The following is a 17,695-nucleotide window of genomic DNA, read 5'->3' as shown; positions in this document are numbered from 1 at the left end:
ATTATCACAACAGCAACAAAATATTAGATTTATTCCTTTTTCCAATGCGTCCCACCTTCCTTAAATTTAACAGGAGCCCAGCGTCCCTATGCTCCTGAAAGTCCTTTAATTATTTATTAAGCCTCCTGGGAAATTCTGGAAAACCCCCTGAAAATGAAATTGAGTCGATGAAAGTCCTTGAAAATTGATAATCAACCTGTCATTTTCAAAAACAACAAGATAATCAATCGTGACATCATAAATGCTATATCTGAAGATGATATATTATCAAAATGATATCTAGAAAATGGTATTCAGGACCATAAAAAGTCATCGAAAGTTACTGAAAAAGTTCTTGTACACAGGTCGTTGAACTTTAAAGGACTGTGAATGTAACTTGCATAGACACTGTAAGCCATCCTTCAGGAAACAAGAACTTTGTAGTTTTACAGATGACTGACTATTCTGTTCAGAGCACATAATTAAATAAATTTAAAACATGATAGGGATTCAGATTCAAATGAGCTAGCATCTTACAACCTCAATATTTCTTTGTAATCTTTTGATAGCAAGCAGAAGCTGACCAAAATACCGTAATATTAATGGAATAAAATCACGGCGAGAAAAAAACAGATGCAAGCGTATCCTATTTCTAAGGAATTATGTAAAACAGGGTTCTAGTGGTCATGGTACTCAACTAATAATTATCTCATCTGATTGCTCATCTGTTAAAAGAATTTTCCCTTTTGCATGAATTGTAAAATTGATTGTCTTCAGTTATAAGAGTGCAAAGTTTGAAATATTAGCAAACTTTTAGACTCTTTAAAACTAAAATAAGTCACATCTATAGCGAGTTTCATGAAATAACTGGCTGAGACGAAATTTTGAAAGCTGGATTTGGATAGAAATATTCCGATAACAACATGCCAAACGTCGATGAAACTGTCTATTCTTGGGTGATGAGCATTCAATGCTGTTTGATGTCCAAGAAGTGAATCTCAAGTTACTATTGCAATTAATTGTAAGTGCTTTTGGAAAATTATAAATAGCTGTGATGTGATGTGGTAAAATATATGTGTCAGGATAATGATCAACTTACGACAGTTTTTGATGATTTGGCATCTTTCAATAATGTGAAATATATTTAATAGAGTGGATTTACTCATGACTGCACTGAGAAAATAAAAGGGAATATTCATTGTAACTCAAGAATCAACACAAATATAGTTATCTATTGATATATAAATGAAGCAAACAGAGGTCAGATACATGTAGGCATAGAGACATCACATTCAAAAATAGTTTTATTCATCACTTGTACCAAGTCAAGGACAATAGCTGTAACTTTTGGTGATTTTTCTATTATTTTTTTTGCAGACAAGAAGTACATTTTTTCTTCTCCCACAGTGTGTTTAAAAATACAAAGTATTAAAATTGCAGACACAAATGCATGGTTTGCAATATTCTACATTACTGTTGACAAACAAATTCTAGTCCGGAATAATATTTGGTTGTCAACAATAATGTCAGACATGACACACATGCAGGCTGTGGAGACATGTTAAGGTAGTATGCACCTAGGAATTGAAAGACTTAAACTCTTTGCGTAAACTTTCCGAAAGGACTCTTTCAACCTTTCTATGTCAAAATCAAGAATAAAAACCAGGTGTCACCATGCAAATTTTGCTACAGTACTTGAGAAGCAAATACATGTAACCCAAGATTTACCAATATTTGGAATTCAAAATGGCCACCATTCTGTGTTAACTCTATGGAGAAAAATAAAATAAATAGAAATTTTTCTTACATCAAGACAAGAGCTTTAAAATGAACCCCACAAGTGGTTTATCAGTAAAGAATTGTAAAAGTTTGAGAGTCCGAATATATATCCCCGAAGCGCTTTCCACCTAAAACACTTTACATTTCAACATGATTTCAGGAGTAGAACAAGACTGTATTTATGAACATAACCAAAATTAAGGGAAAATACTTCAACAGTTGCAGCTGTTTGAGCTTTATGACAAAAAAAAAAATCAAGGTGAGAAAAAAATTGCACATCCCTCTGCAATGACAACGCTTCCCAATATAGTGCATTCCTTCTCTTTCATGTGGAATACATTCCTGAATCTTAACAGGGCCTGGAAATGAAAGGAAAAGTTCTAGACTTCAGCGGATAATCAAACATTTGCATTACTTGAAATTTTAAATAGTCTGCATCAAGTCAAAACACAGACCCTACATTCCAATGCAAACACTCACCAACACCAGATAGCAAAGTCTGTACAGATGTTCATGCATGGCTATACAGTATCATCTTATTTGTGTATGGTCACTCAACCTCATCTGAAAGACTCATCTTCCAGAACCCAAATCAAACATCATGTTATTTTCATCAACATTATGCTACTCTTGCCATGAAGGAAGACAGAAAAAGATTAAAGGTTGTAAAAAAAATGTTGATATCACGTCAGAATCAGACATGGTGTGAAATTACTGACGAGACGTATTCACTTTAATGAAAATCCTGTCTAATGAAATTGACACCATCTCATGGTGGCTCGGCTTACTTCTCCTTTACATTTCATCATAGTTGATTTCACAAACTGATTAACTCCTGAGAATTCCATGATCCCCTCAGCAGTCATGCCTGTATGCTGCAGATCTCCAAGACACTATCTTTTTAAAAAAATAATTTTCCTGATATGCGATAAAATTTCATATTTTCGTTTGATGACACAAAACTCTATACTCGTTGAAAAGAACTCAAAACAAACAGGATTTATTAATTTAGCATACAGGATGTAAATATCTTATAAATTCAAGGGTTCAGTTACCAGAACAGGAACCCTGCAGAGCACCTTACATGTACGCCAGGGTATACAACTGTGCAACCGACTGAAATGCAGAGCTCCTCGACATGTATTGACCCGACAATCATCTCTGGATAGGAAACAATTGGCATATTGTATTGAAGTTGGGTTCTACACGGTCTGTATGGCATGTGTACATTATACGTAGCTTGTCCATGAAGTTACATTATGTATAACCATGGTTTTTGTCAACTGTTGGTATAACTTCAAATATGTCAGCATGGCTGACAAATTCTCAAGTTGATATGATTCTTGCGGTACAGTATACATTTTACCTAATCAATGGGTTTATTGTGTCAGGCAGTGATCTACCTGTGTTGAGTATATGGTACATGTACACAGCATTGTTTGCTGGGTGACGTGTTAACGTTGCAAGGATTTTCCAGTGTCATTCATTTTCTATATAAAATTTTTTTGCCCTTATGAAATATATCCCAGTCAATTTTTTTCAGATTTTTGCCAAAATTTTTATAAAAAACTGTAGCCAATGAAAAGTGATGTCCATTGGTACAAAATGATAAAAAAAATAACAGAAAAATTGGTAAAATGTGGCACTAAAATTTGGTCGGAACTCAGACAAGGAGAAAAATTTCTCCTTGTCTGTGGTTGGAAGAATTACAGCACTCAAAGGATTAAAATGTACTCACTGGAACTGTGTTTGGTTTTGCTCAGAAAAATCATGAACATTTTCAATACGGAAGTTTGGCAGTTTGTTGCAGTTTACATCGAAAATGTCCGCACACACTTAAAAAACAATCGTCATCTTTACATTTTCTCTTTGATTACAGAGTAGACGACATAGAAGACAATTCCAAGTTACGACGCGGTATTCCAGTCGCCCACAACATTTACGGCGTTGCCCACACCATCAACTGTGCCAATTATGTCTATTTCCTTGCCCTTCAAAAACTTACAACTTTGAATAATCCAGAAGTCACCAAAGTCTATACAGGTATGCTGTAGTCAAAGTAGTCTTGCATAAATGTAGCAAGAAATATACACATATAATCATATCTTGGTTTTCTGGGTTTTTTTCCATTTTAATGTCGTTCTAGGATACATCATATCATCTTTGCAATATACACATGTACAAAAGAAGAAAAGTGTTTTAAAATTTCAAATCTCATAAATATGTCAGTATTTTAGATTTCGCATCATTTTTATCAACATACGTAATACACATACAATCATGTGAAACCAGAAGTGATTTATGTTGAAGACTTGCCAAATGTTAAATATATAAATGAATAAATAATTGTATGAATAAATAATTGTTCAATTCGTGCCACCAAAGTTTAATGCCTAATGAAGATAAGGTGTTTATTGAATTTGTGCTCATGGAGCCATATTGATCTTTCTTTTTTTCTGATGGAGGATATGGTATCGTTTGTTTATTTTCAGAACAATTACTACTACTGCACCAGGGTCAGGGCATGGATATTTGGTGGAGAGATGCGTACGTGTGTCCGACAGAAGAAGAATACAAAGACATGGTCACAAAAAGTAAGTGTATCTTTGGTCATGGTCCATCTCTACTCAGTATATAGCAAAAATCATATATCTGAGTGCCTATATGTATTCCAAGTAATCTGCTATCACCACATATTGGTAGAACCCTGCTCTTTCTCAGTGGAGTTATTTGACATGTATACTAGCAATGGATACCAAACAGAATGAATGCATCTATATTCCAAAACGTAATTTCCCTGGGATTTTAATTGTTTACTAGTTTCCTTGGTAACTTCTACATCACTTCATCCCTTTTGTCACGATCTTGAACTCTAATCTCTTTTTACCCACAAAGTAAACCATAATAAATTTAAAATACACAGTGATATAATAAGGACATCAGGAATGTTAGTAGAGCTGACAAGCAAGAAATTTGCTATCATCTGATCCATAGGAAGAGTCATTCATCTTTGACCTGTGACCTCAAGTGTCATTAAAATTATAAAGGCAGCCAGTGTACACGGAATAATTGTAATAATAAACTGCTTGCATCTGACAAAGTTTTCATCTGATCAGCCTTCGTGAAATAATTGAAATGTTATAAGGAAGTTCTTGACCTCAGTGTAGCTCTTGTATGTCATAAATGTACATTGTGTTTCATACAGTTGACCTCATTGTGCTGACCCCTTGTCGGGCACATCAATCAAATCAAGCTAAAATTTGATAGAGGTCAAGAGTTCAAAGTTCATACGCTTTCTGTGTATTTTCCACTTCTACATTGAAACTTTGTTGTAATTCTTTATTCTCATTTAAAAAAAAACCAATTACATACCAGTATTTTGATTTGTCCAGTATAAAATACCTTTCTGAGATAACATATTCAAAAATTTTGTGCAACTTGTACAGTTTAAGGTAGTATGCGCCACGAAAGTGAAAGATTTAAACTTTTGCTCAAACTTTCCTTAAGGAATCTTTCAACCATTCTCTTTCAAAATCAAGAATAAAAATCAGGGGTCACCATGCAAATTTTGGTACTAGAGAAACAAATAACCCAAGATTTACAGATATTTACAATTCAAAATGGCTTCCATCCCTGTGTTAACTCTATGGAGAAAAATAACATTTTTACATTTCTGAACATTAAGCCAGTGAAAAGTTTCCTTACACCAAGAGCTTTAAAATGAACCCCCACAAGTGGTAGATCAGAAAAGAATTGTAAAAGTTTGAGAGTCTGAATGTCTGTCCCCGAGGCGCGTTCTACCTTATATAAGGTCATTGAACGTTCTGAACAGAATTTTCAACAGGCTACATCAGGATAGTGGCAGTGATGTAGTTTACAATACACTACTGTTTGTACTTTTCTATCCTCATACAAAAACTGTACTCTGCATCAGTGAAATTCATCTGAAAGATTCCAATCACTATCCACTTCAGAGGGTTCTTACTTTGCCGTCAACCCTCTGCCACTGACTTCCTGCAGCCTTGCAAAGTAAATTTATGAAAGCTCTACGTAGATAGCTGAATCACCTCACCAAATTATACATTGCTCTGTACAAGATACGCAAAATGTTTTGCAATAAATGAAAATAAAAAAAACAGTTTTATCGAAGCAGACACAAGCAGAATGAAGTAAACTCTGTAATATATGTATGATGCTGAAGAGTATCTATGCCTTTGCAAATTGTCATTGACCGGTATCTTTGATATATCTTTAAAGGTCAGTGACTTTCATACAAGTGAAAAGGAAAATATCCTGTCAAAGTAAGATGACAGCTGTAAGTAGGACACTTCATCAATTTTCTTACTCTAGTTTCTGTGAATCTCATTTTCCAGAGACTGGTGGGTTATTTGGTTTGGCAATTAGACTGATGCAACTCTTTAGTGAAAATAAAAGGTGAGTGTAATTATAAAATAGCAAATGTAATAAGGCTGTGCCATTACAGAAGAACAAGAATGATCGGTCAAATAACTCCAGCACCAACCGGAGATCGTGAAGAAAACTTTCTTCAAGCCACAGGCGCAGTCATACCAGTAAAATAATGTATCTGTCATACGTTTCTTATTTACAGCAAAACCTCACAGGCAAAATTTTGCCATGCAAAATGAACCTTACTTTGAACTTGAAATGCAGCAAAGTACATGTGTTAGACATCTGCCATTGTATCTATCCATCTGTCATTGTATCTAAGCGAATTCAAGAAAACAGATTTTGTAATACACATCATCAAATTTTTTTATTTACCGTATGTATTTATTTATGTCTGTACGTATTTATCAATTTATTTATTTATATTGTATTGTTCCTTACAGTGATATGAGACCGCTATGGGAATCGCTAGGATTATATTTCCAAATCCGTGATGATTATGCAAATTTGAAATCTAGGGAATACACTGAAAACAAAAGTTTTGCCGAGGATTTGACAGAGGGCAAATTTTCTTTTCCAATTATCCACGGAATTAAGACTCAACCTGACAACACTCAAGTAATGAGTATTCTTAAACAGCGTACGACGGACAACGACATAAAAAAATACTGCATTGATTTTCTTGAAAAGGTGAGTGTTTATATACACTGATGTAAATTCAGTATTCGTTAAATTTACTTGGGTACTGTCCATAACAAAAGAACTGGACAATCGTTGCTTTTAAGTGTTAAGAAAGTCGACAGGGCAGCTGATGGACACATTTGTAGGCACTCTCAAAGGCAAGTTATTGCTCAGTTTATGTACACTTTTGATGCCGGCTGTGTTTTTCTTGTATTCAAAGAAATGCATTTTATAGGCAATATCAGAAACAATATCAATGCATTCAGAAACTAAGTATTATAGCTAGCTTTGTGATCATGGAAGGTATTCATGTATCTCATCACGAAACTGAGGATGAAATTTGCTGAAAATGGTCACACAAAGTCGTAGGGATTGACAATACACATCGGTGAGATGACTCTTGCTTACACTTAAAGCGTGGAACTGCATATTCTGTGTAAAAGTCAGAGATGTTGCCTGGTAACCAAAGTGAATTAGAAAGCAGTACTTAGGAAACTATGACCACCCATCAATAAAGCTTTGTGTGCAAAGCCAATTTTGAGTGTGACCTCCCATCTGGGGTCAATGACCTTTTAAGAAGCACAGTAAAGGTCAACATGGTCCCTTCATTGTATCTTTTGTTGCTTTTCATATCCAGGTTGGATCATTCGAGTACACAAAGAAAGTCCTTCAAGATTTAGAACAGCAGTAAGTTGTTTAAGAATTCCTATACTTAATAATTTGAGTTCTTTCCTTTTAATTTTGTTTTACCACTTTTATTTACAGAAACAACTTTTTCCAAATTTTTTAACTTTTTTTGTCTGACAGCCACACAAGTTTTCTATTGTGAGTAAAGGAATGTCAAGGTTTGTGTTCTGAGTCAGAGAAAGATCTCTGTATCCTTGATTGTAAAAGGGTAAAATTCCTGACAAGATTACTCTAGAGGCAAATGGATCCCATGATCAAATAAGATAAAACTAACCATGGGAGGGTTAAACTTCATAATTTAGATTTTTGGACATGATTCTGCTTTTTACTGGGCTCCAAAAAATCTTTTGTAATCAAAAGCATAGATTTCCGTTAAAACTTGTGCCAACTGTGTGACTTTTATGTTAGGTTACTTATGTATAATAGCGGTTCAGTACAGAAGCATTACATTGACTGCAGGATGAAGTCTGCCCTCTGTGACCCAAATATTTTATTTTCCAAATGTCATCTAAACAATGATATCTATTAAATTTTTATGTCAAAAAGAGGTTAGTGGAGTCACACATCTGTCCAACTCTTCAACACCAGCAGTGAGTGATGGCAAGAATACTCTACATGCTGTGAAACATGTGATGTCAGCTTTTTAACCTGTTCACCCCCATCCCGTGTAAGCAGAACCACAGTCAGCATTGATAAACAATGGGTTTGGGCCAAACCATAGTGGTGAAAGGGTTAAAGACACATGTGTGTCATTGTTTTGATATCTGCAGACATCTGCATCTGGGTGAATTTAACCAGTGGATATTCATCACAGACTTACAGTTGTCTGTTTGGAGTGATTTGAAAAGTATGGGGTTGACCATTTTGTGTACAAAGTTGCATGTAGAAACCTATGAAAGACAATTGTCTAATGACTGTTCAAGCAAAAAAGAAATGGTGCCTAGTTCCACAATACTGCGATAGATGCCATCTTTTATACCTTCTATACACTGAAGATGAATATGCAACCCATTCAGAAATTTTTATATAAGCAAATGATTTCAAATTTTCTGTCAAATGAAAGTCTGTGACATTTGCCCACAGTGCATGTACAGTATCCAGTGATGTTTTAATCATCAATCATATCATTTCACGTAGTGACGATATGTGTTTGTCAAAATGTTCATTCCTTCTGAAATAAATTGGCAGCAGGTGGCTGTATCTGCCAAGTCTTAATATTTCAATTTCTGCTGTTCAGATTTTATGAAGTCTCACTTAATTACGGCTCAACAGTACAAGTGATCTGTCACCATGGTTTCAGACCATCATCTTGCAGATAGGGATAATATTTATGGCAATGCTGCCTGGGCAGTCCCATGGCAACTTTCTGTGAATCAGCGGATATTACATGTCTTTGCTAGGAAAACAAAAGTGTTGTTCGGTCTGGTGTGACTGGGTTTCATTACAAATAAAACCAATACAGGATGTAATTATTTGCCTCCATTATCAAATGCACCCAGTACCCGCATTATAAGAACGCTTGTATGTGACACCTCCATTTTGACCAGCCATCATAGAAGGCATCACGTAAAGCTTTCCTGTGTGAATTGAATTTTTTTTGCCAGAGGTGTAACTTCAATTTCTATTGTCTGCCACAATGACTCACAAGCCATTCCTTTCTCAATTACACCATATCACCACCAGACTTTGTTAAATCGCCATTGTATTCAATAGCCTAGGTAGACCTGTGCATAGGAACATCAAAGGGCCAGGGTTGAACATTACATTACCTATTCTACGATCCCTTATGCTGTAGGGTGGTTTTACCTGTGTATTGAGCAATGGCATAAAAGGACCAAAAGGTCAACAATTGAGGGCGATATGCATATTCTTAGTGAAGAATTTCTTAAACATGTTGTGCTTTTAATGATACTCTACAACAACTTTGAAGAAAACTCTGTGTATGAAAATTGCGCAAAAGATTGTACAGATTCATTTCAAGAACAGTAAAATGCATTGTTCTGATGTGTGAATCATGGATTTCATTAATTCTTTTCACTCAGCTTGGATGAAAATTTCATCAGATCATCCTAGGTTACCACAGGCGCGTTCGCGTTGCACGATCATGACCCAATCGGGATCATGATCGTACATTCAAATGCGCTGAAGAACAATCATAATTAACAATCAAAACAATCATGCTTCAGGGCGTGATTAACATGATTATAGGGTGGCGTATAATGCAAGGGTTACTGCTGAAAGCTGAGACTGCAGTAATTGTAAAAGTTCAGAGAATAAAATTTGATCTGTACAGCAATCTTGTCAAGCAAAGTAAGTCGTGAAATGTTAGTTTAATCTGTTTTACTATATTATGCATAACATATCTTGGTTTAAAATGAAATATTAATTTGTTTACTCGTTCAACCAGCGCTATCGAGTATCGGATAGTGTAATAAGGTACAATAATGTATATTTAATGAAAACATGTACCAATATTAAAACTGTAACAATAGGAGTTGAGTAACCTAGCTAGGAATCTCTACATATTAGGCTGGCTACGTTTGCTACAGCTGTGTAGAAATGCCTCAACACTGAGGGCGCCATGTCAACTGAAAACCTAGATTTCAATAATGATGCTCACAGATATCATGATCGTGCAAATCGAAAGGGCCCCAGAGGTCAGGGTTCATGGGTCAACTTGTTCACCCCGATGGCCTGTAAACAAGATCCACTGTCACATTTGTTAACAACGGGTTTGGGCCAAACCATTGTGGTGAAAGAGTTAAACAAGAGGGAGGTAGTTGCTCTTCCATGTATAATGGATAAACCTTTTAATATACTCAACCTGGAATGATCGCACTTTATCCATCAAAACTTTCCCTTTTTGTTCTGTCACTGTTTCATTTCCTCTATTTATTCTTTTTTCCCACAGAATACGCACACAGATCCAAGAGATGGGCGGCAATCCGTACCTTATAGCGTTTATTGATGAGATGCGTCAGGTCTACACAACTTCATAATCCGTGCAATATCGCCCCCTCTGGCGAAGTCAGAATCAGTAGTTTCAGTCAAGAGAAGTTTTACCCCAGTCTGCATTTTATAATGAAACGTGCCAGTGTTTTCCTATGGACGGGCTATTTCAAATTGAAGAAAATAGGGGTGCCAGGAAGAAGGGAAGAAGGATGGAAATAATATAATATAAATTGAGAAAAAACTACTAGATTCATTTAAAGTAAATTAAATGGTGCAAAGGTCTTTTTACTGACATTTTTTAGCCAACCATGTTTTTGAATCACAATTTTGTTGATCATTTTAGCATTGAACATGAATTTGCAATGTAGATCTTTTATCGCACAATTTTTATAGTAGTTTGGATCATAATTTTCTCAGAAAACTTATCACCGAGGCCTCTTGTATAATAAAACAATGACCAGACCGGTGAAGTTTTACCTAGTGTACTTTTGTTCCTTTGAAATAATCTGTTGTTCTTTTCAAAGAGTTGTGTAAGCTACTTTTCTAAGTTACAAAGCATGGCTTCATGCCATGCTATGAGGCTGTATATTTTGAAGACTTTTTTGGTAACAAAAAATTTTGCCATGTGATTTTATGTATCAAATTTACACATTCTTAGTGTTTAATGTTGTATGTAAAGAATTTTTATTTGCATTCTTTTCTGGTATGACTTTGGAGAAATTATCCAATCTTAATTACATACTCCAGGTTAAATCCTGATCACAACAGAAATTTGTTTTGCATTTGAAATGTAGGGTCAACAAACTTTTTACCTTCTTTTCCCTACGTTACTTGTACCATACTTTCTTTGCATCTTGTTAACATTAGTTTACTATTTTCAAAGATAAAAATTCAAGCAGGATTATTGAAGACATCATTTGTTTCATATGCAATGGAGACCGAGTTTCCAAAAGATGAAATAATCAGCCGAGAGATGAGATCACACTGTCAGTTCAGGTGTAAATAAGATTAAATTTAGTGTAGGATCAGATTAGATTTGAGATGATGCCAGTAGTCCAGGCCCTTTGCAAATATTGCCGTAGCATCTCAGAAACCATGGTGATGAGATTAGGCAAGATGAAAGTATTTTAGCACACATGAATATGTATGAGTTAGATTAGCTGTTCGACAGGAAGGAGATTTAAGAACAGATGAACGTGAAATACAGGAGATAATTTAGAGTTAGCGTTTTAAATGTTAGATGAGACAAGATTTATCTGTTTTTTATACCCAAAGCAACCAGTAGCTTTGGATACAAAACTGATGTATGGATCCTTGGACTAGGAATTAAAAGCCTATGAATGAGGCATTGATGTTGATAGGTGGTTTGGAGGATTAACTGATTATATGCATTAATATCCCAGCTATAGATGCAATGCTTTTATGAAGTGTATTTCAATAGATGGTGCATATTAAGAAAACAGGTCTTCCATTTGACTTAAATATTACAGATACGCCCTCAGTGGTCAGCATCAGACATTTGTTTTAGGCTGTGATGATATCATGAGTACAGCATGCCACCTGAAGGCATTCTGGTAACCATGTCTTTCTGGTTTTAAAGCCTTTGAGTGCCAAAGTCTATTTTTGTCCCCTTTATAAAATAAAACCCAGTCAATTTTTCTCAGATTTTTGCCAACATTTTGAGAAAAAAAACTGTTGCCAATAAAATGTGATGTCCATTTGGTCCAAAATCATCAAAAAATTACAGAAAAATTCATAAAAATTGGTGAAATTTTTCACCAAAATTTTGGTGTTAGAAGATTACAGCTCTCAAACGGTTAACCAACTGCAGTGCTACAGGGCAATTGTATTTCACCAAAGTAGAGGTTTGTATCTGTTAGGGATGTAATAGCCTACACAGATAAACACCTATTGACTACTTTCTTATGCACTGAACAACAGCATGTAATGATTTTGATTGGAGTGGCCATTTAATCCCTTGACTGCCAATGTTATGGTGTGTGCCAAAGATACTGAACATTTATAGGATCTTTCTGGAATTTTCTGTCAACTTGTGGTATATAGTCAGTCATTGTGATGCCAGAAATCACTGGCATTCATGGTAGTTGTGGAGGTTTATGACAGGAACAGCGTACATCTCAAACTGCGGAAACGAAAAACAGTCAGGGTTCGAAATACCCGGTGGTCATGCGTCAAAAACATCAACAATTATCTCATTCCGACCACCAGATTCTATTTGGGTGGTCCATCTCGATCACCCAGTTTTCGGCAGTCACGCTACACTGCAGAGCTTTAATATTACATCCCTAACACAGCTTTTATTGCTACAAGTAGCCAGACACAAAATATTGTCCCAGAGATAGATATTTTAGCAGTTTAAGTAGTACATCCGTGTTTCATCTAGGCTGCGCGATTGCGCGATTCCCCCTCTTTGTGTGCTGCGCGCCGCCATTGACGTAGCAGGGCGACCCATCGCGCACTGCACTGAGCTGGCTGGAATGGCATATCAAATATCATGGGTGTCACACTTCGATACTTTTGACCCATTATCAGCACCTGTTAATACTTTGGCAACAGGCATTGTATAGTGTAGCAAGAACATTTACATGAAAGGAACTAATTTTAGTTCGATTTTGATACTTTTTGTACTTTCCGTATACTGATTTTGCATATGAAAGCCTGTCAGCCCATTGAGAGTTACGTTCACAAAAGTTCATTGCCCTTGTCTCATTACCTCAGTACGATAGAGAACAGGAGACAAACTGAAGTTTTTGTGCATAGTATGAATGTCTCTAACACTATGAAAATAATTCTGGTAGCAAAAATTGACTCGGAAATTGGACTTTACTGTTACAGAAACGTTTTCAGTTCAGTGAATGGCATTGGCACTGTGATGGGATTGCATGCAATAAGAGTCACAAGCAAGCTGTAGTGTCAATGGGGACGGTTTTTGAATTCAGTGAACATACATTGACTTACTTTTCGGGCAAATAAACCCTAAAGTTAACTGTTGGTGACAACCAACCTTTCTGTTTGTTATTTTCGTACTTTAAAATGACTGACAAAAAGCAATTGGAGCGAATCTGACATCGAGAAACTCCACTTCATGCATTTAGAACAAGGCAGACAGACCTCCTAAGTTGTTCGTTTTAACTCTACTGAGTCTGCGCACAAGACTACAAGACCAGCTAGGTCACTAGAAAATACAGCTAACTGGTTTGTATAGGGCAATCTTGATCCAAACTCTACGGTGGTTAGGGATGATATAAGCACAGTAAAAACGTGACAAACAAATATATGTTATTTTTTCAAAGATAGGAAAACATTCCTTTATAACCACTAAGATTTTTCGTGCTTTGTGTAAGTGCACACAGTTCATAATCATTTAAAAATGAAAAAATCCCTTGAGGTTCATGTACAGTGGAAATGACCAGCTGCTAACAAACATGCAGAATATTGTAGCATACAAATTACGCTACAATTTTTTCCAGGAATATTAATGCTTATTAATATTAATGAGCCAACCGCCACTCTTCTAAGCTCTACATACATTCACAACAGAGATACTCAAATTTGTTGACTTTTGAAAACATCTTATTATAGGATGGGTTTTGCAGCCAGCATCTTGGATTGTGTAAGCAAGTGATTTATGGCTTGTAGTATGGGCATTACAAGTGACATCATTGCAACATTAAAACTTACATGTAAAGCCGTGATTATATGTTTTAGTTAAATCCCCCCAAAATTTTAAAATCCCCCTCAAAAATTCCTGCAGAGGGGGGCCAGTCCCCCCCTGGTGTAGCATCCTAGATGAAACACTGGTACATGTCTTGTCTGTTCAATCACAGTCCCTCCACTGTGGTTCAATGTCAGTCCTTCAACCCCACTCCAGTACTCAACTGAGTGTTCCTTTGGATAGACAATGTCTCTCTTTGTTTTACTGTTTACTGCTATGATTATTGTGATAAAGTCTGCAAACGTTGAATAACATCTCCTAGCAAATTTCGTCTAGTCATTAAAGTGACACAGATCAATGTACAAAACTCTTACAAAACTTCATAATAATCCAAAAAAATGCAACAATTGTCATGTTATCAGCAGTAATTGTCATTCTTTATTACACAGTAATTCTGTCAAAACTTAAAATCTGTAACTCAAGTCCTTTGCATATAACCAGTCAGTCAGTCACTCATGCAGCAGTCAAGTTGATCTGTAAATGACTGAAAATTTTCCAGTGGATTTACTGAGCATCCAACATACATGTAAACCAACTTAACATGTGTAGCAGCATGGTGAAATGGTTTCAAAACAGCATGTACAGCCCACTATTCACCCCCATGGACCCATACCTCCACAAGATTTACACTCTGATATGATCAATTTTTTTGACCACCAAATTTTGCAATTGACCACCAAAATTTGAATCTGGTGGTCAAACATGACCACCAAACAAAAAAATAAATTTCGAACCCTGAAACAGTCAAGTCTGAATCAAATGGTATGGTGTGAAAGTCAAGACAGTGAAAAGCTATTAGTGAATAATATCTGGTTTGTTTATGTAAAGTAAATGAATTTGAATTGACATGTCAGCAGTTTTGCATCCGTCTGACAAATACATCAATTTATAAGGACCTTCAGGCCATCCAAGCTGCTACAACCTTACTTGTTAGATCTAGATTAGAGCAGTGTATTATTCTAGTAGTCTCAATTATGCAACGGCAATGCAGAAATCATCAATTTTTTATCGCCAGATCTGTTCAAGTCCATAATGAATAAAATATGCTATAAAATGATAATTCTGTGAATGAAATATAAAATGCCACTGCCATTAATAAAAAGGAAAAACAATGAAACAAAAAGTGTGTACTTCGTCTGTCTTGTGATGGTGTAATTAAAATACACTTTACACAGCTTTAGGGCTCATCAAATATTTGCAGTCTTGGGCAAACTGTGAACCTAGTATTGTTGAGTGCTGTATGATTTCGGGAAAAACATTTTTCTGATTTGGTATATTTTTAAGAGCCATAGTAGACCTGCCGCCAATTGCTTGGCAATAGGCCAAACCCGGATTTGAATCGACCACGGTACAAACAAAGCCATGTGCGCAAACGCGCATAGATGTACGCGCATTTCCATACGCGTTAGTACACATGTGGGCTTGTTTGTACCGGCATCGAGTAATTATTTGGGCGTACGGAGTCTGTAGAACGCATCGCGTCCTTTTTATTCCGGAGTAGAACCATTTTCTCAGCAGAAATTACTGTGGGCCAAGGTGTTCATCCCTCGATCTACGCAATAGCCGACAACTAGCGAGAGAGTCTCCGGAAGTTTATTCCTACAGTTTACTCTGTCTTGCTATTCATATGCCCTCAGACTGGGAGCATGTCTAGAGCCATAGAGATTTGTCTACCATGTTTATACATCTTTCATCCATATTCCGGTCTACATGTACACTGAACGTGAGAGGTATAGATCAGGATGAGGATAAAAGGTTTGAATTTCTGGCTGCAAATGTATAGCAAAACAATTCTAACAAGCATATTGCGACATGCAAAGGGATGAATAACAGGCCATATATATACACCGGTATATCCATTCAGAGGGCCCGAGATGAAAATGAGAGATTTGATTTGTTGTTTCCGACATGACTCTGAAATGAAGTTTAAATTTTAACAAAACAAAAGGATTTAATTTAGCAATTTGCCTGATGAGGGCGCCACACCTAGAGTTGAAACAAGCTTGACCAGTACAACTTCACTAGCTATAGTCACTACCACAATTTCTTTTGAATGAACTGCCCGTCCATTGAATGGGTCAGAGTGTATGGACACAGGGTAATTAATCAGCCTTTATGAAGAAATGCCAAATCCCTGCTAGTCTCGGTTTACCCAGACTGCAGTGGGGCTCTTCTTCCGGCCGCCCACACCGGAAGAGAGCCCCACTGCAGTCTGGGTAAACCGAGACTAAATCCCTTCATGTTGAATCTGCTCTGTTCCCAGAATGCTCAACCATATTGTGAAGGCTTGTGGATGCATGGCAAACAAAACTCATTGCTTCCATGGCTCCATTTGGAATCTTGCTTGCAAACAAGCACTAATTATGTATAACAGTTAGGCTATGGAAGCCATATATATGTACAATATGTGATAAACATTCAGATTTTGTTCAGAAATGTTTAAGCAATTTGTAGGCTGCTGCATATCCTATTTACAAGCAGTTGTCCTAAGAGGGAATTCTGATCGTCGTTTCCTCATCAAATCTTTGCATTTGCAATTTTCTGTGAGAGGGGGTTTAATGTCAAACACAATTGAGCTTTTTGTGCCAAAGTGCATTGAAATTATTTACAATACTTTAGCAAGGAGCGCTTACATAGCACACTGTATATCAGTGACTTGTTTAGATCATACGATTTATTGATATAGTGACAGTAGTACACCATATAATCAGAATATCTGACATTTTCTACTGTCATTTCTGCAGAAAAGAAAACGGAACAGTAACAGATTACAAAGTGTGAAATATGCATAATACTCTGTCTCTGCATACATTTCTGGGTCAGTGACAAAGATGCTATCAAACTTTGACAGCTGAAATTCAACAAATAGCAGCTGAAAAACTGATGCATGCAGGGAATTACCCTGATTTGGTGTTGGGTAAGGAACCCTGATTTGGTGTAGGGAAAGGAACCCTGATTTGGTGTTGAGCAGGGAACCCTGATTTGGCGTAGGGAAAGAAACCCTGATTTGGTGTAGGGAAAGGAACCCTGATTTGGTGTAGGGAAAGGAACCCTGATTTGGCGTAGGAAAGAAACCCTGATTTGGTGTAGGGAAAGAAACCCTGATTTGGTGTAGGGAAAGAAACCCTGATTTGGTGTAGGGAAAGGAACCCTGATTTGGTGTAGGGAAAGAAACCCTGATTTGGCATATAGAAAGTAACTCTGATTTGGTGTTGAGCAGGGAACCCTGATTTGGCGTCGGAAAAGAACCCTGATTTGGTGTAGGGAAAGAAACTCTATTTGATGTAGGGAAAGAAACCCTGATTTGGTGTAGGGAAAGAAATTCTGATTTGGTGTAGGAAAGGAACCCTGATTTGGAGTAGGGAAAGGAACACTGATTTGGCGTCGGAAAAGAAACCCTGATTTGGTGTAGGGAAAGAAACCCTGATTTGGTGTAGGGAAAGGAACCCTGATTTGGTGTAGGGAAAGAAACCC

At 36.5% G+C, this 17,695-nt stretch overlaps 1 protein-coding gene across 2 annotated transcripts in view; it reads left to right on the top strand.

Moving 5' to 3' along the window:
* LOC139122792 (geranylgeranyl pyrophosphate synthase-like) overlaps positions 1–11,843 on the top strand; it is a 28,610-nt gene extending 16,767 nt beyond the window's left edge. For both annotated transcript variants that reach the window (XM_070688519.1, XM_070688518.1), the window contains exons 4-9: positions 3,638–3,801; positions 4,251–4,352; positions 6,132–6,192; positions 6,609–6,855; positions 7,484–7,533; positions 10,445–11,843. In XM_070688519.1, the coding sequence (XP_070544620.1) occupies positions 3,638–3,801; positions 4,251–4,352; positions 6,132–6,192; positions 6,609–6,855; positions 7,484–7,533; positions 10,445–10,532 (712 nt within the window). In that variant the 3' untranslated portion in view covers positions 10,533–11,843. The remainder of the gene's footprint in view (positions 1–3,637; positions 3,802–4,250; positions 4,353–6,131; positions 6,193–6,608; positions 6,856–7,483; positions 7,534–10,444) is intronic.
* Positions 11,844–17,695: the final 5,852 nt, after the last annotated feature.

The sequence above is a fragment of the Ptychodera flava genome, chromosome 22, assembly GCF_041260155.1.
Source record: "Ptychodera flava strain L36383 chromosome 22, AS_Pfla_20210202, whole genome shotgun sequence".
NCBI classification, from domain to species: domain Eukaryota; kingdom Metazoa; phylum Hemichordata; class Enteropneusta; family Ptychoderidae; genus Ptychodera; species Ptychodera flava.
Note: the sequence above shows the minus strand (reverse complement) of the source record. Positions and strands in the feature narration are given on the sequence as shown.